This window comes from Phoca vitulina, unplaced genomic scaffold (assembly GCF_004348235.1).
Source record: "Phoca vitulina isolate PV1807 unplaced genomic scaffold, GSC_HSeal_1.0 scaffold21, whole genome shotgun sequence".
In the NCBI taxonomy this organism is placed as follows: domain Eukaryota; kingdom Metazoa; phylum Chordata; class Mammalia; order Carnivora; family Phocidae; genus Phoca; species Phoca vitulina.
In genome coordinates, this window is record NW_022589724.1 from 26,316,219 (window position 1) to 26,341,299 (window position 25,081).

Consider the following 25,081-nt stretch of genomic DNA (forward strand, 5'->3'; position numbering starts at 1 on the left):
GGAGGGGGTTCCCGGGGCGGGGGGGGAGGTGACAGTCACGGTTGCAGTGTCCCAGTGTGACCAGCAGAGGGCATGCAGAGCTTGGAGAATCCCATCTTGGTCCTTTGCACTCAGCCTCCAAAAGTGGGAAGGAGGGGCTGTGAGTCCCACCTCAGGTCCAGGCAGGTACCCAGCCCAGAGCACCCCGTGGCAGGGCTTTGAGGGCCTAGGGTCAGATTTCCAAGGGGCTGGACCTGACAGCGTGGCTTTGTGTCTTTAACCCTTAGCAGTGAGTGCTTTCCAATGGGATAACGCCCCCCGCCAGGGGGCCCCATTCCTTCCTTAAGGTTGAACACAGTCACCAAAAGGCAGTTATAGAGTGATGGTTAAAAGCTCCAGCTTGAACAGGCGTGTGTTCAAGTCCATTCGCCAGGCTGAGCCTCAGTTTCTTCCCCTGTAAATGGAGATTACAAGATAAAAAAAAAATCTATATTCAGGTGTTAAGACCCCAGACTAGGCCTGAATTGACCACTTCCACACCACTCCTCCACCCCCCCTTGAAAGGCCTTGGGAGCTCTCCCATCTGCCTCTGATCATCCTCAACCACTGCTGTGTGAGTCATCGTGCACACACAGTAGATTCTCAGTGTGTCCTTGTGACATTCACGACTGCTTATTGGGCATTTCTTGACATTTATATGGTGTTTCACGGTTTACAGAGTACGGTGTAAGTTCATCTATGGAGCAGATTCTAAAGACCTACGCAGGACGGGGGACAGGGGGCAGAGGCGGTGCATGGTGAGCAAGAGAGACTTGGGAGCCGACTGGGGACGGGAGAGTAAAGCTAGCGAATAAAGAAGCAGAGGGTGTGTGGTTAGCTACACCTACTAACCCAGGGCCCTTGTGGGGTGGGAAGTCCTCTTTCCTGGTCAAAGAGGCTTTTCAAGGAAGAGTTATCCAAGAATTGGAGGGAGAAGAGTGTTCAGACAGAGCAGGAGGAAAACGTAAAGGCCTGGAAGTCCGTGGTGAGCAGGGCAGATTACAGCAAGCTGTGAGGCTGCAGGGGAGTGCAGGTTGGGGGTGGAGTAGAGCTGAAGCAAGATACGAAAAATGAGTCCTTTGTGGGCACTTGTACTTGCACGCTTCCAGAGACTGGGGGCTATGCTAGGAGGTCCCTGCATCGGGTCAGACCCACTTCCTTAGACTTGCTAATGGCCACCACGGATGGAGCCCCTCCTCTGTGCCTGGTGCTTAGTGTGCATTGGTTCATTAAATCCATACCACAAAGCAGCTACTATTTTCATCCCCATTCCACAGATGAGGAATCTGAGGCTTAGGGAGGCAAAGCCTCTCCCAAGACCACAGAGCCTGTGAATGGCAGCGCTGGGATGCAAATCGCCTTCCCCGAGCCTCAGTATTCGCATCTGCCACAGTGCCAGGGGGAGGCTGGAAGGAGCCTGTCTCGAGCATCCCCGGAGGTCCTACCGCCCTCAGGACAGGCAAGTGGCCGACCAGGCCAGTGCTTGGCGTATCACTTTCAATCCCTGGGAAGAAGGTTAAATACCTCCGAGGGGCCCATTGAGGCGGTGGCAGTAAGGGAGGGGGTGACCAAGTGACTTTCAAAGGGGCCTGAATGCGTGGCCGGCCCCTCCCCCTCAAGGAGGGGGCCCTGCTTCCTCCCAGCCTAATGATATTCTGGGCTCAGCCCTCGTCTTTGGCGGCAGTTTAACCCGAGCCGGGGCGGATTTCTTTCTCACTGATCTCAGCTTGACACCCAATTAGCACAAGAATGGGAGGAGGAAGCCTGAGAGAGGCGCCTCCCAGCCTCCCGGGGCGCACGAGGGGAGCAGGCGGGAAGACAAAGGGCAGCAGGCAGGGGGGCACCCGCGCCCTTGCCTCCCCCCGCAGACCCTGCCTTTGTCTCCCTAGTTGCTTCAGAGGGGCTGGAGGCCGACGCCCGGGCTGGCCGGCCTGCTGGAGGACTGGGGATGGGGCCCAATTCCCCTCGTCTGCGTAGATCCCAGGGGAAGGCATTTGGGTGATCCGGACCCAATGGGAAGCCGTCAGGGTCAGTGATACTGAAGGTGCTACAACCTGGGGTTGAGGCCTGACACTTAGGGACCATGCGCAAACCACTGGTTCTGAGCTTCAATTCTCTCAATTTGGAAAACGGGGATAAGAGTAGTCCCTGTGAGCAATCAGTGTGCATGTATAGCACCTGGCAGGTGTAAGGTGGGCATTCAATAAACACTCTTAGAATGAGTATGTTAAACTAATATTGTTACTAATTAAAGAGGTTGAGTGGCGTAGGTTTGGGGTCAGGAGAAGGAAGGACTTTCTGAGACCCAGGCATTCACAGAATGGGCTGATTTTTTTTTTTTAACTTTTATTTATTTGAGAGAGTGGGCGAGAGGGAGAGAGCGAGGTGAGGGGCAAAGCGAGAGGGAGAAGCAGACTCCCCGCTGAGCAGGGAACACGGGGCTTGATCCCGGGACTTCAGGATCATGACCTGAGCAGAAGGCAGACGATCAACTGACTGAGCCACGCAGGCACCCCCAGAATGGGCTGATTTACCCAGAAGGGAGCTCCCATTTCTGGGACTATGCAAGAAGATAGAGGAATCCCTGTCTGTTGAGATGTGGGAAGATGCCTCCTTCCTAGGAGCCCTCTCCCTCCCACCATTCCTTTGGATTTGGGCTTAGGTGTGACTTCCGGGAAGACTTCCCTGATCCCAGTGCTGGATTAGGGCGCTCCTCCAGCTCCCACAGGGCCCCCATATGCCCCCTTTATAACACTGATCACACCACGTGGTCCATTTTTACATCTGTGTCTTCTCCTAGAACAGTCCCAAAAGGGCAGGGACCTGTTGGTTTTGTTCACTGTTGTGTTCCCAGCACCAGCACTGGGCCTGGTGCTTAACAGATGCTCAGTGAATGTTTCTCAGATGGCTGAAGCCCTTCAAATGCTCCCTAGCTCTTGTGTTCCAGCCCCAGGAGGGGTCAGTTCCTAGGGTGAGAGAATATTCAATTCATAGAGGTGAGCTGAGATCAGAGGCTCAAGGGCTCTGAACACCTTCTAGGAAGGCCCTTACCTTTGGCAGAGAGAAGCCAGTGAATGACTGAGCAGGGAGTGATGTGTTCACTCACTCACGCATTCAGCAAGCACTTATCAAACCCCTACAATTACAAAGCTCCCTACCACAAGCCAAGGATCAAAGATGAATCAGGCAAGATTTCTGCCCTACAGGAGCTGGGTCTAGGGGAAGAAACTTAGAATATTTTTGCTGAAAGGACCTTAGATCATTTGGTCCCCAACCTTCTTTACAGATTGGGGAAACTGAGTTCCAGAGAGGGAAAGTGACCAACCCGCACAGCATGGTACACGTGGGGCCTTTCCATTTACCGCAGGATTCCTTTGTGCCCTTTGAGGACCAGGGATGTGTCTCATTTGTCTTCACTTTGCCAGTGCCCTGGAACAGTGCCTAATGCATTGAAATGGCTCAGGGGTCTCCATGGAGTCAAACTGCAATGAAGCCAAGGCCAGAGTGAGGGAGGCGGGAGGCAGGCAGGCAGAGAAGAAGCAGGTACAGGTGCAGGTGATGGTGGTGGTGGTGGTGAAAGATTTGGGGGGCTGCAAAATCAGCTGAGATGGGAGATGAATCCAAATCGGTGATTTGAATATGGGAGAGAATTACGAACAATGCCCAAAGTTTCTTGCTTGAGTGTTTCAGTGGGTGGCAGTGGTATCCTTGAAATGAGGAACACAGGGGAGGGCCTGTTTTAGGGAAAGAGGCACTGTGCCAAGAACTCATTTAGTCCTCGCTACAGCCCTATGAGTTAGGGGTTGTTATCCCCATTTTACAGATGAGGAGACTGAGGCACAGACATGTAAGTTAAGGGACTTACTTAAACAGCTAGAAGTGCTGGGACTTGGATATAAAGCTGGCAGGTGAATGCCTAGCTCTTTTTTTTTTTTAAGATTTTACTTATTTCTTTTAGAGAGAGAGAGAGAGAGGAGGGGGGGGGGGGCAGAGGGAAAGGAGTCTCAAGCCGAGTCCCCGCTGAGCACAGAGCCTGACCCAGGGTTCAATCTCACAACCCAGAGATCATGGCCCAAGCCAAAAAATCGAGCCTAACCGACTGCACCATGCAGGCACCCTGAACTCCTTGCCCTTAACCATTTTATCACTCCACCATTGACCATCAGCCTACCCCACCGTACGCTACCAAAGCTAAGTTCAATTTGGAAGTGTGTTTTAGACACTCTGGGGACATCTACTTTACTCCAATTCTCCCCTGGGCTTTTGTTAACAGGCTCTCGTAGTCTCTTATCTTCTTCCTCGTGCCCCTTCAAACCATTCACACTGCAGCAAGTAAGGATACTTTATTTTACTTTTTTAGTTTAGGTTTTTGTTGTTTTGTTTTGTTTTTTTTTAAGATTTATTTATCTGAGGGGCGCCTGGGTGGCTCAGCCGTTAAGCGTCTGCCTTCGACTCAGGTCATGATCCCAGGGTCCTGGGATGAGCCCCACTTCAGGCTCCCTGCTCAGCGGGAAGCCTGCTTCTCCCTCTCACACTCCCCCTGCTTGTGTTCCCTCTCTCGCTGTGTCTCTCTCTGTCAAATAAATAAATAAAATCTAAAAAACAAAAAAAGATTTATTTATTTGAGAGAGAAACCGCACACAAGTGGGGGGCGGGGGGGGGCAGAGGGATAGGGAGAGAAGAGAATCTCAAGCAGACACCTGCTGAGCTCAGAGCCCTACTCGGGGCTGGATCTCAGGATCCTGAGATCATGACCTAAGCTGAAACCAAGTCAGATGCTCAATCAACTCAGCCACCCAGGTGCCCCAGGTAAGGATATTTTAAAACACAGTTCAAATGTCACCCCCTCCCCAAACCTTTCTGAGGCCTCCCACTGCTCTTAGAATAGAGATTAAATTCTTACCTGGCTCCCAAGGTATGATTTGGCCCTTGCCCCCTTTCTAGCCTCATCTCTTACCAGGTCCTCTGCTTCCCAACTTCCACCTTCCCTTCTTGGGGTGCTCTGGCATGGTCTCCCACCCAGAGCCTTTGCATCTTCTGTTCTCCTCATTGGAATGCTCCCAGAGGTTTCTCTCCCCCTCACATCCATCTACTTTACTCAGGCTTTAGAGCTCAGTTCAGGTCCAGCCCAATCTGTTTTCTTTTTGAAGTTCCTGTGACTTCAGATCACTTCTTTCGGTTTGAGATTTTATATTTATTAGTATGACTGGTTCGTTTATTTGATTAGAGCTAGCTTCGCCCACTAGCCTGTGAACGCCCTAAAGGCAGGAACCTTGCCCATCCCGTTCACCACACACACCTATAGCATTCACCAAGATGCCTGGTACACGGAGGACATGCAATAAATATCTGTTGAATGAGTAAATCCCAAATCGATAACCAAAGGGGCAGATGCAGAGCGACTCGATAGCTCAGGAGAGATTGCTGGACTGGAAATAAAGATTTGCAGTCACTTACAATTCAAGTCAAGACGAATGGACGGGCTCACCCAAGCGGTGTGCGGGCTTAAGAGAGATTTGTTAACTTTTGCAAGATAAACAGTAACGTGGCTCACAGGTACTGCACAAAGACGCCCGGGGCCCACCTCGCTACGGCTCGCACAAGCCGCTGCCCACCCAGCCCTCTGAACCCCGTCACTAAAAGGCAGAGGGAGACCAAGAGTCTCCAACAGCGCCGTGACCTCCCCTCCGCTCTTCACTCTCCGCCTTCCTCCAATAGCTGCGGAGGATGGCTCCCTGGGTGCCGCCTCTTCCGTCCGCGCCTACCGGAAGTGGGGCGGGAGCGCCGGAAGTTGAAAGGGAATTTCCTGTGAGCTCGGCTTCCTCAACATGGCGGCGCCCTTGTCAGTGGAGGTGGAGTTCGGGTGAGTCACAGAGCTTGGGCGCCGTGGGGATGGATTGAAGTCGTCGGGCCCGGAACTTCCCTCCCTCTGCTTTGGTCCCCGTCACGACCGAATCGCCAAGGCTCCCGGCGCCTTCCCAGAGCTACGCCACCCGCCTCGGAGAGTCTGAGAGGTTCGGTCTCCCTTGGCGACGAGGCCGTATGTCCGGGAATAGAGGCGCAAGCCCAGTCGTGGAGGTGCTCTCTGGGCACTCCTCAGTGCCCTGTGCCCTGCCGGACCCTAAAGGCGTGACGGTTAGCTGGCGGCCTCCTTACCTTCCTTGCTAATCCCGTTTTGGACTAGGCCCGTGTGTCTGGCATCTGAGCTCCTAGAACCGAGAAGGACCACCCTTCACCCCCAGATTTCTTCCTTCGCGCAGCAGTTTCCACCTACACGGTTCCTAGAGCCTTGTTTCTCGTGGGATGTGTAGCCAAGACGGGACTCCTTCTCTTTCTCAAGATTTGGGAGTGTTAAACAGACCTGAAACCCTTTCAGGACCTTCAGGAGATTTGCTGATTGCCTTCTGCAGATCTTGAGTCAGGTGGAGATACGGGGATAAATAAATAGCACGGTGGAGGAGGCTGAGTTGGCAGTACAGCATGCACAAGACGAGAGGAGCAGGATTGGGGCACACACACCACTAGCTAAACAAACCCAGATCAGGGAGGAAGTCTCCTCAAGCCACTATCTTCTGTCCCCTACAAACAGGTTTGTCATGTGATTTCAGAGCTGAGAGAAACTGCAGAGCTTGGAGAGAAGGCAAAGAAACTGAGACCCAACAGATGGGTGGTAGAATTTCAAGTCACATGGGAAATGCCGGGACTAGATGTGTGTGTGTGTGTGTGTGTGTGTGTGTGTGAAGATAAACAAGCCAAGGCTTATATGAAAGGGAAAGTCTGAAACGGTAATTTAAAACCTCTAGCCATAAATGCTTTTCCTTCCATGAGGTGCCCCCAGTTTCTTTCATGTTTTCCCTTCATTGGATAGTCCATTCAGTAGCCATTTATTGAGTGCCTATCATGTGCCAGGCAGTGAGCCAGGCACTGAGGATACAAAGATAAATAGAACTCTGTCCATGTCCTCCAGTGTTCAGTGTTTCTGTCCGTTAGAATAAGGGAGTAGTCTCATGAATGTTAACTGCATTTTAATTGACAATATTGTCTGGCCCCATGGGTCCAATTAGAACGATACTGGTTTGGCCTCCTGACTATTTTGCTTCACTGACCCTTGGCTCAGCTATACACCCACCCCACCCCACCCCCCTATAGCTTGGTTCTAGGAGGATCCCTGCTGTTTTGACAGGCTTCAGCAGAGCTGAAAAGAGCTGCAGACTGCCGGTGTTAAGGTTTATCTGCAGTCAGCCTACCTTTCATCCTTACTGAGTCAGACATGGTACTTGTTCATCAGGAATGTCTGTCTGCCAGGTACTCTGCTGGCAGCAGTGGGGAGTCCTACTATGAGGAAGATAGGGTCCCTGCCTTCCAGAGCTTACGGACTAGCTTAATTACCCCTTTTCTAGCCTAAACATCTCTAGCTTCAGCCTCCCTCACCCCCAAGAGCAAGAGTGAGCCCCACAGCATTCCTCCCCTGTCTCCCCATCTCCTAACACCTCCTCTCACCACCTCAGCGTCCCGTGAGAATGGCAGCTTCTCAGGAAGCCAGAATGTCTAAGATGTATGCCAAACCCAGATTCCTTCTCTCTTTGTCTCAGTGCATGTTTTCGGCCCTGGCTTCTCTTTCATTATCTACGTTTCTTAGTGGACTTCCTTCACCCCTCACTGTGAACCTGAGCAGATTTGCAAAGAAACTGCCTTGCCCATCATTCTCTCCCTTCTGTCCCTTGAGTGCCACTCTGGTCCTTGAAGAGTCCATTTAGGATTTTGCCTCTTTTCCCTGAGTAGATGTGGTCCTGTCAGTCCGACCAGCTTTGATAGGCTCTCTAGAAGATCTCTCACACCGTTCACTCTCTTGTGAGGAACGAGTTCTGCCCTCCTTTGTCTTGCCTCCTGAACTGTCCTGAGTGGTGCCTTTTCTTAGATCACACAAGGTTCAAAGTATGCAGTAGAGATGTGTTATGTGTCCAGATGTGAGATTCCCTTTCCCTCACCCCTTTTCTTTCTTCCTGAGACTTGTAGGTGTTGGCAAAGGGAGGCAGGGCCATTGAGGTCAGAGAAGAAGGAGGAATGGGCATTTTCATTCATTCAGCAAATATTTCTTGAGTGCCTACTGTGTGTCAGACCCTGTTTTAGGCAGAGCTTGTACTCCAGCAGGTAGAAAGGAAATAAATAAACAAAACAAAAAATACATGAGATGAGCTGATGGAGATAAGCTAGAAACAGGGAGGGCAGTTTGGGGATCGTCTGTACCAGCCGCTGGTACCAACAAACACTCCCATCAGGAATTAGGGGGTGAAGGGAAGATGAAGTAGCTTCAGATGTAACTCCTTAGTTGAGTTTGAACAGCAGACCCTGTGGGACATAAGAATGTCTGGCTTTGGTTCTCTTCTGGTACCAAAACAGGCCCCTTGCCCGCCTCCCTAAATCTCTCCAGAGGCCGGGTGTTCATCTTCCTCCCTTCCAGATGTGCTGGCAGTAGAAATGCCAACCCCTCCCTTGGGGAGCCAGTGAACCCAGTGGTGACGGGTCACTCTGAGCGAGACTGCTTCTCCCTTTCTCTGCTTGCAAAGGGAAAAACAGCCTTGGCCTCTGAGCCTGGCACCACCAGTTTGGCCACTCTTGGTTGTTTGCCTGGGTCCCAGTGCCTCCAGTTCCCACCCCTCTTCTCTGACCCCCAACTCCTGAGCCCCTTGCCTGTCACCCTCCCCCACCCCAGCTGCTGCATGTGCCAGCCCCCACCCAGGAGAGAACGAGGCTCTTGGAAGGGGATAAATGGAGGCTCTGTGCAGGCTTGCAGCTGAAATGGCCCTGCGCGCGGCCACAGATGGGCCTCCTCTCCCCCTCCACATTTCTGCATCAACAAAGCGTGACCTTGTTTGGATGACAGTCGCCCCATGTTTCCCCCATGACAATGCTTGCCTTGCCTTTGCCTCCCAGTGGACTGTCTCAGGACATCTCTGTTCTCTGAAATTGGGAAAGGGTGGTGGGGTGGGAGGCGTCACATCCATCAAAAGTCTGTTAAGGCCTTCTCAGTTAAGATCCATGTGAAGTCTGAGATGGGGATCAGGAGATCCAGAGGAGGAAGCACTGTGGGCCATTGAAAGAGCCCTCGTGTCCGCATCATAAGCCCCAGCTTCTGGACTTGGCTCCAAGCATCTCTGCTGTCCCAACTTCCCCTTGGCCAGGTGCTGGCACACGGAAGTGAACCAAGCTGCCTTCAAGGGGCTTTCTGACCTTTGGGGAGTCTTGTTTTCTTTCTGACAAGGTTGCTGGGGCTGAGCAGAAACCAGTTGGAATTTAGATCCTACTTCAGCCACTGCCTCTGTGACCTTGGGCAAGTCACTTAACCTCTCCAGGCCTCAGTCTGCTTCTCCATCAGATGGAACTGATAATGTTTGCCTCCCTGACTCCTTACCTGGTTTGCCCTGTGGATGAAATGAGATGAAGAGTGTTCTTGTAAATGGCAAAGTTATTGCTAAGCCCAGTGGAGTCTCAACCTCCAGCACTGCGGTGTGCCCACCAGGCCAGCAGTGTGTGGCACAAGCTGGGCCATTTCAAACCCTCCCCTGGCCAAAGGAAACCCCTCAACACACAGGGTCTCCATCATGTCTGATAGTGGCTTCTCAACACTTGTGTAGATGGAAAGAGATTGAGGCTTGAGAACATGAAGTCACGTGCCCAAGGTCTGGGCATCAGGCAGAGGTGGTGTGTGGTCTGCATCTCGTGGCAATGGCTCCAAAGCTTGTGCTCTGCACCCATATGCTAAGCTGCCTCTTGAGAAAGTAGAGGAGTAAAAATGAGAGTCTGCAAAGTTGGGTGCCTGGTCATTGGTAGGACTTATTTACATCCTACTTGACCATATCAGGAAGTCAAATTTGAGAATCAGTCACATACTGGTACTCGAGCTGTCCCTGAGCCTCGGTCTGTGCATCTCTTCAGCTTCTAATGTCAGCCCCCTCCTCAGTTTTCAGTCTTGGCTAAGTTTTTGCAGGAGCTCACCTGGCTGTCTTTCTCTGGCCCTCCTTTGCAGAGGCGGCGCGGAACTCCTTTTCGACGGCGTAAAGAAACATCAGGTCACCTTACCTGGACAGGAGGAGCCCTGTGAGTATGCGCTTTCTGGGCCCCTCTCTGGGGGCTGCTGAGCGGGAATCTAAGGCGTCACTCAGCCCTGTTCAAGAGGGAATGGGTAGGATTTCCCTGGCCAGAGGGAGGGAGGAGAGTAAGGAAGAGACATCACTAGAGTACCCTTCCCCCATGCTCTCTAAGATGAGCCAGCTTTGCAGGAGGGAGGTAGCTTAGCTTCGTCCTTACAGATGCGGGTTCTGTATTCAGACAGACTGGAGTTTGGATCTCCCTAGAACCTTAGGCCAGGGCCCTCACCTCTCTGAGCTTTAGTGTTCCTACATATGAGGTAAGGACGGAAGTCCCTATGTGCTAAAAGCCATAGCCTGCATCTCCATTGTTACTCGATGGCAGCAGAGAGGTGTCCTCATGAAGGGGGTCACCTTCATCAAGAATGGAACAGTGTGGATGGGCTCACATGGTGAGAGGGTTTAGATGAGGCGGAAAGTATCCAGCCAGAAAGGATTGGGGAAGTTGACTAAGGGAGACAGTGAGATGTTTTTGTTTGTCCATTCAAGTACTTGCTCATCATCCTTTAACAAGTATATGCTGAGCACCTCCTGTGTGGCAAACCATGTACCAGGCACTGGGGAGACATGCAAATATGAGCCAGTCTCTGCCTTCACACTAGGCCGGGGGGGGGGGGGGGGATGGTGGTTGAAGAGGTAACTTGCAAGAGTCCAGCTGGGTAAATATCCGTGTAGCCTAGAGGCAGGGGCCTGGGCATCACAACCCCAGAGGTGCCCTGCAGCCCTAGCAGTGGGTCCTCACAAGAGCAGAACACTCAGGGGTGCCTGGGTGGCTCAGTTGTTAAGCGTTTGCCTTCGGCTCAGGTCGTGATCCCAGGGTCCTGGGATCGAGCCCCGCATCAGGCTCCCTGCTCTGCGGGAAGCCTGCTTCTCCCTCTCCCACTCCCCCTGCTTGTGTTCCCTCTCTTGCTGTCTCTGTCTTTCTCTGTCAAAAAATAAATAAAATCTTAAAAAAAAAAAAAAAAGCGGAACGCTCAGAATGGGAGCCCATCTCCGCCTAAGGCTGAGATACTTCGGGAGGTGGGGGGATCCATCCTGTGAGGAGGCAGGGGAATTGGGTTCATGGAAGCAGGCAGTTGAGAAATGGTCATGAGCTCTGACGGGGTTCTTCTGGAACTGGACACACATCTGCCGGGAATCAAACAGTTGCCCAAATTCACTGGCTGCCAAGGCTGTCTGTGACCCTGCCTTGGGGTGGAGAGCAGTGGCACAGGGTGGGGTTGTTTGCTACATTCCGAGCCGGGGGACATTAACCGAAGCACAGGATGCTGCCATCCTTGAACTGGGAGTGGCCATGAGGCTGGGTGAAATGTCAGGACTGGGGGACAGTGTGCGTCCCCGGTGAGGGAAGACCCGGGAAGATAAAGGTGACTGGTTCTTAGTTTGACAGATGGCCACACAGCCTGGGGAGGGAACAAGGGGCTCTCAGAAGAAGCCTCTCAAGGATCCAGCCGTAAAGACCTGGCCAGGAAGTTAGTAAAGTCTCATGAGTTATGATTCATTTCCCCCACAATTGCGTGGCTCAGATGTCCTCAGGGTTAATGATTCCAGTCCCCTCATTCGCCCATTGGCTGAATGGTTACCATGTGCCAGAGCTGGAAGAGGTACTCACTCTGTGGTTGGGGTTGGCATATCTTGTTCTGATGCCTCCTTTGTATCAGGCACTGTACTAGTTGCTGGGTATTCGGTGGTGAGCAAAACAGATGCGGCTCTTGCCCTGCATGGTGTGTAGTAGAAGTGGAGGCAGGCAGCAAACCAGGAAACACCTAGTGTGGTGGGCATTGGCATGAGGAGAGCAAACAGGTGCTTTGAAGGAGAGCACACGGTAAGGGAAGGCCTCTAAAGGGATGACTTTGAGGTGAAGGCCTGAAGGGTAAAAAGCGGCTGGCCTGGTAAGTTGGGAGGGAGAGCAGAGGTGCTGGGGCCCATTCCAGGCAGAGGGGGTAGCTCTTGTGAGGGCCTCTTGGTCAAAGACCTCAGGGTGGTCTAGGAACTGAAGAAAGGCCAGTGTGATGAGGACCACAGGCTGCGTTTGGCATGGTAGGCACAACCCTGGTTGGTTGTGCAAGTAATTGTCACAAATTCTTAGGTGGTAACTGCATTTATTATTCCCAGTTTAAAAACTGGAAACCCCAACTCAGAGATGCCAGGGGTCGTCTTAGTCCACACCATATGGTTATTTAAATGGCAGAGCTGGGATTTAGAACCAGATTTCAGGGTCTCCAAAGTCCTTACATGGAGCCACGAACTCCCTGAGTCACATGACATCTCACACCTGCAGTGTATTTTCTGGTTTCTATACTTTTCTTTCGTTCGTTCATTCATTCATTCATTCATGCCTTCAATAGCTACTTACTTTGATTTTTGTAATGACCCCAGTGGATATTATATATGATCAAGAAAAACAAACCTCAGAGAGAGAGAGAGAAAGAGAGACAGTGACCTGTCCAAAGTTACGTAAGTAGGGAGGCAGGGCTAAGACCCAGGTATTTGATCTCTCATCCTCCATTCACTGCTTAGTGGGTAGATGGGGCCTCCCCTCCCCTCTCCGGGATGGCAGAAAAGCAAGCAGGGGAGAGAAGCTGAAATGACCCCTTGACTCAGTCTCCGGGCCCTTGGCTGTGGATCTCCACCCCTGGTTCCCATTTTCGCCCTGCTGCGCCCAGAGGCGTAGGTCACCCTGCAGCCGCAGAGCCGGCTGCCAGCTGCCAGGCACTACCCTGGCACACAGGAGCCCAACGGGTGCCGCCAGCAGAGTCCCACTCTTCCCCCCAGCCCGTGCCCAGCTCTGTCGACTGGCAGCCTTCCCAGCCCAGGGGCTGCCACTTGGCCAAGCAGGTCTTGGAGACTCCAGCAGAGAAAATAGCAACCATAAGATTATGGATTGTGACAAGTCTCACAAACAAGGGGACTCCAGGGCCCTGGGTCCTGGGCCAGGGGAGAGCTTCCAACCCAGCCAACTTGGGAAAAGAGGATGGGCAAGGCCAAAGGGGGTGAGCCTGCAAGAGGAGCCCTGGCAGTGCGCATTTGCAGATCACTTACTTCTGCGGGCCTCTTTTTTCCCATCTGTGAAACGGGAGGTTGGGCTAGATTTAGTCTTTATTGAGCTGGTTACCCATTGGACATCCACAGTTTGGAAAAGTTGCTTCCAGATCTGAGCACATAATTCTGGGCATCAGGATGTGTTGTTGGTGAGAAGGTATGCTTATTGAGGGGGATGTCCTAACAGCCATCTCCTTGATTGGCAGGGGTTGGTAGGCGCCATCAGTTTCGGACATTGCGGCCACTGGGGGCTGGCTTTTATGCATCAAGGGTCTCTTAACGCAAGGCCCCCAGCCCATGGTTGGTCAGTGGCCTGGAGCAAACCCAAAATGTCAGGGAAGACAGACTGTCCCCGTGTGGGCCTTACCTGCCCTGGTCCCCAGGAGGAGACAGTAGGCCTCACCTTTCCCTGCCCTTCTCCCTCTGCCCTGCCTTTGTATTATTACAGGGTGGCCGGCTAGGGAGCTGGAGGGAGCTCCCGGCGCTTTAAACTGCTTAGCATGCATTTCACAGCCTCTCTGGGGCCAGCTGTTCCTTTCTCTGCTCTGGGGCCTGTTTGCTGATCCCCTCCCCACTGCCCTCCTCTCCCCCAACCCCTCCCAGTCCCTGTGCAAAATTGCTTTTGAAAAGATCCACTTTCTGCTTAATTAAACAATGAGAAGCGTCCCCTGCACATCTGTAAACCTCCTTCTGAGGCCAGTTTAGCCCACAAACTGCTCCATTCTTACCCCCATTCACTTGTAAATGGACCCTCTGATGTTCCCTCTACCCTCTCTTCTCCTTTACTCCCCCCATCCCTGCTCTTTCTTCTCCCTTTTCAACTAAGGCCTGGGGTGGGCTCCCAGAAGAGCCTGGAGCCTGGTGGACTTGGTGGGAACTGGAGCGGTTTAACCTTATGGAGGAGAAGACTTAGGGGATCCAGCTCTCCCAGATCTGAGTGGCATGGGGAAGAGGGGCCGCTTTTGTTGGTGTGGTCCCCATGGACCAACCAAGCTCCTTGGGAGTGTCAGGAAGACAGATTTCAGGTTAGGAGAAAAGTTCTCCCTGGAGGTGATCAAAGAGAGGCTGGATGTGGGTCTGTTGCAGTTGGGGTTCATTATCAGATAAGACCTTGGGATTGTTCTCTTTCAGCCCAAGAAGCTAGGATGGACACCAGTGGAGGGCCCCTGCCACAGTGGATGGTCAGTGTCCCCAGACAAGGACAGTCCACTGGGGCGAGCGATCCTGGTGGGAGCTTTTGTTGGTGCTCTCTAAGAGTGGTGTGCGTGGTGCCCCTTTGCCGGCAGCCTTCAGGAGAGGGGTCTGGCAGCCAAGAGGATAAGGAGCCCTGAGTCACTGTGGGCAAATGGACATTTGTCCTGTGCGTTGGACACTCCACAGGGCCTGCTGATACCTTATGCCTGAACCCTCATGGCAGTGCTTTGGGGTTTGAATTGCTGTCCCCATTTGTCAGAGGCTGACACTGAGACTGAAAGGCAAGGTGACTTCCTGCACAGGGCGTCTAGCAGCAGCCCAGGGTCTCCCGGCTCCAGAACCCCAACTCTTAACCACCCTGCCACAGCGCAGCAGCTCCCACTCCTGCTCTTCCCCAAATGCACGGGCCAGACTTCCTCACGGAGACCTTGTTTTAGGTGCCCATCCAGCGCCGGCCTTTTGGCCCCCACAGCCTCAGAATGTGAGTCCTTCCACCTCGGTTGTCACGGGAGCATGTTAGGGGTCTGAACATCTAAAATGGAGGAAAGGGGGCACCTGGCTGGCTCAGCAGAGCATTGAACTCTTGATCTTGGGGTTGTGAATTCAAGCCTCACGTTGGGTATAGAGGTTACTTTAAAAAATAAATCAATAAAATGATTTTTATAAATAAAATGGAGGGAAGGCCAGTGTCTGGGGCCCCCTCACCATTCCCAGTCCCCCCCATTCCCTCATTGCCCTCGCACTTCTGATGGCGAGGTAATGGATCCCTCGGAAAAGCCCCAGCCAGTCCCAGCACTATCCCATGAGTGCCGGGCTGTCGCAGCCCATCCCCAGGGGGCCAGGGGCCTGAGCAGAGCATGCAGAAGCTCAAGACATTGGGAGAGGGCAAAGGGTACAGGTTTTCCCTCTGGATCACAGAACAATTACGGCACAGATGTGCCGGGAGCTTTATATGGATCATCTTACTCGGTCCTCACAACAGCCCTGTGGGGTGTTCTTACCATTCCCCCAAAGAAGGAAGCAGAGGCTCAGAGAACCCCACAGCCAAGGTCATAGGACCAGGAAGTAATGGCTCAAACTCAGAACCAGGACTGCCTCTGTTCTCAACCTCTCCTCCGCCCTCTGCAGTTGTCCGCATTGTCAGCAAATACGTCAGGCGGGTTCTGTGTGGGAGACTGCGCGGGGTCCTCAGGACATGCCGGGCATTTGAGCTGGATCTTGATACCGAGTGTCACCAGAGAAACGCGGAGCAGCGGCCCAGACAGCATGGGTTCTGTACCCACAGAGCACACTTGGGGTTCACGAGGAAGGAGAGGCCTCTTCCAGAGCAGACCTGTCACAAGGCCCCTGCATGCCCCGCATGGTCCGGCCTGCTCTCGTGCTGATCTTCTTGTCTTCTCTGTTCTGTTACCTCGAACCTGCCAATTCCATCCTGCCTCAGGTCTTCGTGTATGCGCCTTCTTCTGCCTGGGCTGCTTCCCCATCCTGCCCTACTCATCCTTCAGGCCTCAGCATCAACGCGAACATCTTCCGAAAAGTTTTCCTGCCCCCGCACTCAGGAGATAGCATTTATCGCAACTAATTGGCTGTCTTCCTAGCACCTGGCACATAGTAGTTGCTCAATAAATATTTGTCTTGTGAGTGACTACATGGGATCCCAGGAGAGAAACCACCCTCAGTGGAGTGGGAAGGCAGGAGGACCTAGAGGGGGAAGGTGAACGGGAGATTCCCCAGAGCCACCAGTCCCTGACTCTGCTCAACCCTTCCTCCTCCCCTGGGCGCCTTTGGAAGCCGACCATCTGGCTTGGAGGCTATTTGCATATTGTCTGGGCCTCAGCAAGCCTAGCAAGATGTCCCTGGGGGTGTGTTTCAGGCCAGGCCGTGTGGCCCTTGCAAGGCCTCCCTGCGAAGGGAGCAGCGAGTTCCACCTCTCCCCACCCCCAAATCCAGGCATGGGGGAACAATACGGCGACCTCACCATGGAAACAGGCTATCAAGAATGTGGGCAGGCCTGGGGGGCACAGAGGAGGGAGGGAGTGACCTCAGCAAAGAGGAACATCATGATAAATGAGCCCGTACCGACAGCAGACTCACCCCCCAGTCCACCCCTCTGGGACTCCATGATGGTGCCATCACTTGGATGACCCCGACATGACCACTAGCCCTCCCCCCTCCCCTCAGCCTATCCAGAGTGGAGCAGAAGCCCCCTCCTTTTGGAGGGAGTCCGGGCCCTTAACCCAACTGGGTCCCGGTTCTGCATAGGCCAGCCAGGGCTGTGGAGGTGCAGCTGGTGGCCCTCGGGCCAGGCACTGCCCAGTGCCTCTCGGCTCCTCCACACACACAGGCACAGCCCCGCCTGCCACGGCTGGCTGATGGATGCGTCAGACCCCATCGGCTGTATCGAGCGGCCACAAGATGTATGGGCTGGCGGCCCACCAGACAGTGCCAAGATGGAGGCCGAAGGGGAGCCTCTGAGCCTCAGGGAGGAACCCAGCCAGGAGTCCAAATGGACTGCAGCTAGTTGGAGGCTACACTCTGCATCCCCTGCCCGCTCCAGGGACCATGAGGACTCCAATCTGCTTTGTTTAAAAGCAGGAATTACAACTGAAAGGCGGCAGCCTCAGATCTTGGACACTTTGCCCATGGCCCCGTGCTCTGCTGGCGGACGATCCAGGGAAGTTGGCATGGAGCAGAGTGAATGGGTCCGTTCCGGGTGCAGCCTGCCTGCCTCTCAGGAGGGTGGCATGCAGGTCAGGGAGAATGCCTTAAAACCCTGCCCGAGGCTGGTTCTGTGGTGGAGACACACTTCTGGGCCGAGACTGGGGCAGAGCGGAGCTTCTCAGCCAAGCAGCCTTTCCCTCAGCTGCAGGCCGGGGCTGTCACTCTGCATGGAGAAACCAAGGCGCTGCCTGGGCCCTTCTTCAGCTTCGCCTCTGAGCTCTGCTCAGGCATGGGTCCAGGACAGCAGACCCCTCCGGGAGACTAAGTCAGGATGGAGGTGGCTGGCCTCAAGCCCCTCTGACTTCCTAGAGACTAGTTGTCTCCCCGGGGCCTTCAGTCCTCAAGTGGTCTCGAGGAGAGAAGGAACTGCAGCCTCAGGAGACAGTCTGTTGGAGGAGGAGACAGTTGGACATTTGAGGGCTGTAGGCTTTGAGGTGTTTATGGAGCCAGGTTTCAGTGTGCTGTGGCCTGGGACCTGTTCCTAGGAAAGGAGAGGTGATCCAGGGGACAGGTAGCTCTGAGCCTCCACATGATGTGCACAGAGCTCAGTGGCTGTCCCAGAACCCCAGAGTGGCTGACCTCAGTGTCCAAGCTGAGCAGGAGAGGCCCTTTCGATCCTGAACCTCTTGCCTATTCAGGGTGGCCGTCCCCGGCCTGGGGGGACTCTGTGAAGGTGGGGGTAGCGGGGCAGTGATTTGTCAGCGGCCCTGGCTGGTGAAGGATCCTTCTCTCCCTCTGCCAGAGGAAATTAACTGATGTTATCGGCTCAGCAATTGTTTTTCTTCCCTCACAAAGGGAAATATATGCAGACCCCTCTGAGAGCAAAGCTGAGTCCTCCCCATCTGGGACTGGCTGGAGAGAGAAGGGTGGAGGGGGTCCTGCAGGGCCCTTCAGAAGCCTGTCTGTCTTGAGGCCCCGTCACCTCTTTAAGCCTTGAGCAGCACCACTTTCTCTGAAGGCCTCTCTGGCAGGATGCTGGTCACCTAGCCCCCTTCCTCACTTTGGGAATCTGGAAGTCCAGGGGTCGCAAGAGCCTGGTCTAAAAGAGGCCTCTGAGCCCCATGTTCACTTCCTTCTGATCCAGGCAAGGCTCTGGGGGCCGGGAATCATTGGGGTTTGACAAGAGCTTGTTCTGTGCCTTCCTCTCTAGGGGACATCCGGAACCTCCTTGTCTGGATCAAGAAGAATTTGCTGAAAGAGCGGCCAGAATTGTTCATCCAGGGAGACAGCGTGTGAGTCCCTTTCTTCCCTTCCCTGATGAGGGCAGGCGGGGGCAGGGGGGAAGGAGGTTTGAGCCCCTATCCTTGGGTTCACCCGCAGCCTTCTTGGGGTCCTATTCTCCCCTTTATCCTCCCTCTGTCTCTGGGCCTCAGCTACTCTCTCCATACAGAAAGTCCTGAGAAAAAGATGCTGCCCACAGTCCCTTGCATCCTTTGACAATCTGGGACTGTGGTTGTCCCGTAGAACGTTCTGTGATGATGGAAATGTTGTGTATTTTGTGCTGTCCAGAGTAGTAGCTGCTAAGCACATGAGTCCGTTGAGCCCTAGAAATGTGAATGGTGCCTCCTAGATACTGTCCTGGAGGGCACAGGTCTAGAATCCCAGGGAGTCACTGTGCACGGGTGCACACACACACGCGCACGTTCGTGCTCACTGGGGTGAGCACACCCCTGCCCCTAGCCCAGAGCTTCTGGACCTGTCCCGGACCTAGCCCGGCCTCCTGGGAAAAGAGCCACACTCCGTGTCACAGCCAAGAAGTCACTCTGCTTCGACAAGAAGGAGGCCTAAGGTGTAAGAGAGGTGGGCAAGGCACTTGTGGGAGCCAGTCACCATCCCCTTGCAGCGGAGGTCACCAGCAGGCCCTGGGTGCTAAGGCTGCTGTTCAAGCCCTGGCTCAGGTCACGGTCCTGCCGTCCCGGAGGCCACCCCCCAAGGACAGTAGTGCTCCTTGGGCTGCTGCCAGGCGGGTAGCTGTCCAGATGTCAGCCTCCCCTGCCTTACACCGGGCAGGGCTGCTCTCGGGTATGTGGGTGCTTGAGGCCCCGGGCAGCCTTCCCTGGTTCCGAAGAGCCAAGATAGCCTCGTCTCCGGGACGGGCCTGTGGGAGACCCAGGAGGGTGAGGTGAGAGCCCTGGAAAACTGTGCTGCTGCCAGTGGTTACAGGGGTAGACGCAGGCAGGTGCCTGGCATGCATCGTCCCGTCTCATTCTGGCGCAGACCATTGTGCCATTTTCAGATGAGGAAACTGATGCTCGGAGAAACAAAATGAGTTGCCTGAGGTCTAGGAGGTGGTGCTGGAATTTGTACCCGTTTTCCGTATCACCCCAAAAGCTACGACTGTCTGGCCTGGTTTCCTTTAGACTCAGTGTCCCCTCCACTTCCTGGGTGATTTTTCATCAGAACCTCAGGAGGACAAGCTCCCACCACACTGTCCTCCAGCCCAGGTGTCTCAGCCTCTATGCCCCTGCTGCCGACTGCCTCCTGCCCTTCACTCCCAGCTCCTCACGCCCTCTTTCCCACAGGCGGCCAGGAATTCTGGTGCTGGTTAACGATGCGGACTGGGAACTGCTGGTCAGTACCTTGGGAGACATCCCTCCCCTCACTGCTTCCCCAGGACAGCCTTGGGTCTTTCATCAGGCCCAGCGGGGTTGGCTGGCTAGTCCCGGGTCCCACTTGGCTTCCAAAGTGGGGCCACTCAAGTCTCCCACCCGAGGGAGGAAGGAACGGGTAGCTGGGGGAAGTGGTGTTCTCGCCTCCATCCTGAAGATTTGCAGGTTAATATGCAGGGCACCCATTTTTCTGGTAGATTTTATCCTTCTCTCCCAAAGCGACCAGGCCCCCTTCTCCCTTCCCGACAGCTGAGGAGAAGCCCCTGACGTCTCCTTTCTCTCCTGGACCAGGGCGAGCTGGACTACCAGCTGCAGGACCAGGACAGCATCCTCTTCATATCCACGCTGCATGGCGGCTGAGGGCCCCGCTCTGGGCCCGGGTTCCCTTGGCGTGGGGAGAAGAGCACAATCAGACATCCCCTGGGGCCCTGCTTCCAGGTCTCCCTGTCCCCCTTGGCCGCTTTCTTCCCTGCTCTGTCCCCTGAGCTCCCTCCAGGCAGGGAAAAGAGGCCAGGTGCTAAAAATGAGCCTTTCTCAGGCACGTGAGTGGGGGCGGGCAGGCTCAGCCCTGCCTCCCTCCCCAGCAGCTGAGGTGGGGGAGGGTGCCCCTCTGCTTTGTCACAACAGGAGGGGGCTCCCTGGCCAGGTGACCCAGCTGCCTTCCATTCCTTGTGTCTCAGTCTAAACACCGAGTGACCACTGACGAGGCACTCCAGCTCCCGGGCTGTAGTGTCTTCGTGGGGAAGATGAATGGACAGGAATAGATGATAGGAAGCCCCTCCCTTCTCCAAGATGGGAGGAGTCTCTGCCTCAGTTTCCCCATCTAGACAGCAGAGGGCTCTGGCTGTCCCCCACTGATACCATTATGGAACCCCAGCTGGGGTCCCCTATTCAGTGCTGACTCCCCCCTCCCAGCAGCTGCTCTTCCAACCACACCCTCCTCCTGCTCCCCCATCCCCAGCCCTTGACCCTGGCTGGCCTTCCCCCCCACAGGCCACCAGATGGGCTCCTAAGACCCTCCCCCAGCAAAAGGCTGCCTGCAGCTCATTCTGGAGAGAGAGAAAGAGGAGCAGGCAAAAGCTTGGACTGGCACATAGAGGCCTGGGATGTCAGAGTGCCTCAGTTTCCTCCTCAACAGCAACTGAATGTTTATAAGTATCTGAAAGCAGGTGTGATCCTTGATGGCACAAATGCAGACTTTATCTCCTTTCCCACCTCCTGCAGGAAGCAGGGTGGGGGCAGGCAGCACCTGGTAGGCAGGATGGTTTGCCCCTCCTCCCTTCATCCCTTCTGGAAGTCTTGGGGCCTCATTGCCTACAACAGCTGGCCTTGGGCAAATAAAAGACTAGGGTGTTTACTAGCTTTGCCTGGAGCTTCATCCTTAGAAACCAGTGGCACTCCACATCCCCCCAGCCATGGTCCCTGGTCCAACCTCTCTGCCCTTAGCCTAGGACTTTCAGAGCTGCCCTTCACCCAAAAAGAGGGCAGGGGTTCAAACCCAGACTACACAGACTGTCTGGGAGAGAATGGTCTGATAGGGCCATCTGGAGAAGGGGATGGCAGAGCCTGTCTGTGCTGACCAGTCTGGGTCCCAGGACACTTCTCTACTTGTCCAAGGCCAGGCTTTGTCCCACCAGCTGCAGCCCACAGCCCCAGAAACCAGAATGGGGGTGTCACATCAAACTGCTGAACCTCCCTTCCCATGACCTGGAGAAGAAGCTTCGCTGGGGAAAAATCTCAAAAAAAAAAAAAAAAAAAAAATTAGGGCATTAACATCATCCCACCCAAAACATTGTTTTTCATTAAATGTCAATAATTTAAGGTAGAACCTCTCTCCTGTGGAGATGAAAGTGCCAAATGGTTGTCTCAGCAGTGTTGGGGGTGGAGGGGATGTGTATGCACATCATTCTCAAGGCCTAGAGGACACACGACCCCTGGCTTCTGGGCTTCTCTCCAGCAATCTATGGGTAGAGACCCTCTGGGTATGTGTAGGTAGGGGCCAGCCATGTTGGGGTTATGGGTAGGAGCTGGTCTGAGTGCAAATTAAGGCCAGTGTTGGGGTCCAACTGCTGTCTAGAAAGGCTGTTATGACCAACGAGAACTAGGTGCTGAGGTTAGGGTCTCCATGTTAGGGAACGGAGCAAGGGATTTGAAATGGCCCCCTACAGTCTCATTGATGCCTGTATCCTGGAGGTTCCTCCTTGCCTCCAGCCCCACTGGAGTGGCCCATTGTCCCACCTGGGATTCCAAGTCCTGGAAACGGGACGATAGAATTCCTTTCCCGCCTGCAGTGGGAAGAGGGAGAGTAGATTCGGGATATCCCTTCTGCCAGGGCACCCCAATTAATGCTGAGGAGTAGGGCAGGAGGATACACTGAGAAAACCGGGTTCTCCAGGGTGGGGGATGCCAGCACCATCGCTGAAACTGGCCCAAGCTCCGCTCCGCAGCATTTTGGGTCATTTTCAGTCCCCAGCGGAATGGGGGTCAGGAACAGGTGACCTGGGCTCAGCCCCAGCAACACCCAGCTGCCCCCCCCACAACTCCTGAACCCCCACTTTTGAGGAAATAAACGAATAAGTAAACCCCACTATCTCCGAAGATTTGTCTTTAATGAAAAGGATTCGTTTGTCCAAGTTGTTTCCAAAGCCGAGGCGATTGCCCGGCTGGAGCGCATCATTCTCGACGCTTCTCCGACTCCTGACTCCTGCTGCGGCTGGAGGAGGCTCAGCCCATCGGTCCGTCTGGAGGGGCTGGCGGGAGGGGTCGGTTTATTTGGGATTTAGGGGTTGGTTTAGGCTTTTTTGTTTGGGGGGCATTGGTGGGGGCTAGGTTAAAACCAATTCAAAACGAATTAGCGAGCGCGTTCCGCCGGCATCTTCTTTTGCCCCCGACTTGCTGCGGCTCGGGCCGAGGGCGGGCTCCCCGGACCACAGTCATGCCCCGCCGCGGCGTGCCAGCTTCGTTCCCGGCCGAAATTTGAAAAAGGGAAAAACGACGCGATCGACTGGAGGCCCCCGCCAGCCACGACTGGTCACCCGCAGAGGAGGAGGAGAAGGAGGAGGACGACGACGACGAGGATGAGGATGGCGGCGCTGGTGGCAGGGACCGGCGTCCCTCTTTTGCGCTCCCGGCTGGGGCCGCGATCCTCGCGCTGGGGCCAGCCAGCCGCCTCCCCGAGGGGTCTCGCCCGCGCCGAGCTCGGTCCCTGCGGCTTCCGCCCCTGTTGCGCCCGGAGCTCAGCCACAGATGTCCAGCCACAATTCTCGGTTGGCCGCAGACTCGTACAAGAATTGCGTTTGGACAATCAGTGGCGAAGCCCCCGAGTTCGGGGCCCCGGTTTCCTGCGTGCGGGCTTCCGCTTGGCTCCTTAAAAGCGCCGGACCAGGAGATCTCCGGAGCTGCGCGTCCGACTACCTCGCAGACGCTCAGCGGTCGCGGCCCATCCCGCGGTAAGGTGGACGAGCAAGCACGCGGATCCCGACCCTGCGTGGGGATCCCCATCGCCCCTGGCGTGTGTCTCCTTCGATCGCGGCCCGGGGTCCCTAGAGTAGCCCGCGTTGGGTCTCTGCGCCGCCCTGAGTCGGGGGAATCTCCTCTGTCAGGGCCGGGGAACCCCAACTCCCCTCTCCCCGCCCCCAGCCTGGGCTCCCCGGGCTCGCCGGGAATCCGGAAAGCAGGGGCCCGAGGCCGGGTCGCATTTCCGAGCCCGGGGTACGGGCTGCTGGACTCGTGGGGTCCCCGCCCCCGCCCAGCCCCGCACGCACCGGCTCCGGCGCTCTCCGCTTCCCTGTGGCTGAGTCGCGGCCGGCGGTGGCGGTGGCGGCGGTGGCCCGGGCGGCGGGGAGCGCTGGAATGCGCCGCCGGGTCACCTGCAGCGCCCGGGGAGCCGGGCTGGGAGCCGGCGGGCTGGCGAGGCGCAGGGCTGAACCCGAGCGGGCGCCTCTGGCGGCTCGGGGCCGGGGCGGGCTTTTAGTGGGCCGCTCCAACAATACGGGCCTGGCGCGGAGAAAGGGGCTCGGCTGCAATTGGTACTGGATTTGAATAACGCCACGGGGCCATCAATGGTCATTGTGTCGGCGGGTAATGAATCTCCGCTGTCTCTCGGGCTGGCCAGGCAGCTGCAACCTGCGCTCAGGCAGCTCTTAAAGACATAGCGTGCCCCTCCCCGGGGCCGCCCCCCTCCCCTGCACCGGCCGGACCCCTCGCCCTCCCACCCCCACCCTGGGCCCTAGACTCCCAATGCCCCGCCTGCTCCCTTGACTGAACCCTTTGCCCATCGCCCCCTCCCTTGTCCTGGGCCATCTCGGCGCTACACTCCCATGGACCTGACTCAGGCCCCCTAGCCTTGGCTGAGCTCCCCAGGAGTGCCCAGGGGACCCCAGAGTCTTTTCAGGCCCAATCCTGGCCTCCCATCTGCAGCTAACCTGAGGCCTCCGGAGCCCTCCTTCTTTAAGCTGCTGCCCTAGGGACTTCTAGCTGGAGGGTGAGGGGGAACAGTCTGGAGGTCAGAGGGTCACCCCCTTAAAAGGCTCTGCTGAAGGATAAGGGAGGAGGGCATGCAGTCCCAACCCCCAGGCTGAAGATGCCATCTCCAGAGACCACACCCCCACTAGGGATCTGGAGACTGCCCTCTCCCCAGACCAAGGACAAGGGCTTGATTCCCAGGATACCTCCTGCAGGCTTCTGGATACCTCAGCTCTGGCAGGGGGCAGGGGGCGCATGGGGGTGGGGGAGCAGGGGGAGGGCGAGAGGGGCGTGAATGCTATTAATGCTTGTCTTGTCATGTCTCTTCCACTGGACAGCCCACTGTTTTGGGAGGCTTGGGGCTCTGTCTAGGTCTGATGTGCCTCCCACCCCCAGCCCAGCCAGGTCTGGCACAGAGAAGGTTCTCAGTCAGCTGGGGGAATACATACCAGTTTCTCACCCGCAGAGCTCAGCCTGTCTTTCCCAGTGAAGCTCACACCCTGGTGGGGAGTGCGTGGCCATTCCACCCATACATCCTGCCTTCCTCCATCCACCCCAGAGATCCCCAGACACTCAGAGGACCCCTGTCACCACCCTGAAATCCTCTCCTCTCCCCACAGTTTGTGGGCCGCCTAACTACATGCACCCATTGGATTGTGATCATTGGTTTGTCTGTTCTCATCAGACAAGAAGTGGATCCTACTAATCTTCAGGCTTCTGGAGCCTAGTACAGTGCCCCCCTCCCATACACACACACCACCCATCATTGAATGTCCATGAATATCCACCGGTGGCTTAAACATGAATCACATACACTTCTTGGAGTTTCTTACAAAAGTTGAAAAAAAATACGGCTTCTGGGGAGTAGTACTTGAAGTCAGGGTT

The 25,081-nt window shown here is 55.2% G+C and overlaps 2 protein-coding genes and 1 long non-coding RNA gene across 5 annotated transcripts; 1 reads left to right on the forward strand and 2 right to left on the reverse strand.

Moving 5' to 3' along the window:
* Nucleotides 1-5,786: 5,786 nt before the first annotated feature.
* On the forward strand, nt 5,787-22,234 carry URM1 (ubiquitin related modifier 1). 3 transcript variants are annotated; one of them, XM_032418162.1, is made up of 6 exons: nt 5,787-5,881; nt 10,046-10,116; nt 18,274-18,355; nt 19,646-19,694; nt 20,024-20,068; nt 20,929-22,234. In XM_032418162.1, exons 1-6 carry the CDS (start codon nt 5,847-5,849, stop codon nt 20,986-20,988), a joined length of 342 nt encoding a protein of 113 aa, XP_032274053.1. In that variant the 5' UTR covers nt 5,787-5,846; the 3' UTR covers nt 20,989-22,234. The 3 variants fall into 3 exon arrangements, with proteins under 3 accessions (XP_032274053.1, XP_032274054.1, XP_032274052.1); XM_032418163.1 differs by having other exon boundaries at nt 20,024-22,234; XM_032418161.1 differs by lacking the exons at nt 5,787-5,881; nt 19,646-19,694; nt 20,024-20,068; nt 20,929-22,234 and adding exons at nt 5,892-6,153; nt 18,804-19,638.
* Nucleotides 22,235-22,326: 92 nt separating this feature from the next.
* On the reverse strand, nt 22,327-23,246 carry LOC116640940. Its single transcript, XM_032418160.1, has one exon. The coding sequence runs from the start codon at nt 23,231-23,233 to the stop codon at nt 22,574-22,576; it is 660 nt and encodes a 219-aa protein (XP_032274051.1). The 5' UTR covers nt 23,234-23,246; the 3' UTR covers nt 22,327-22,573.
* On the reverse strand, nt 22,327-23,874 carry LOC116640943. Its single transcript, XR_004301116.1, has 2 exons — nt 23,497-23,874; nt 22,327-22,482 (listed from the first exon to the last, which is right to left on the reverse strand). It is a non-coding gene; the product is annotated as an uncharacterized LOC116640943 (long non-coding RNA).
* Between the last annotated feature and the right edge of the window lie 1,207 nt (nt 23,875-25,081).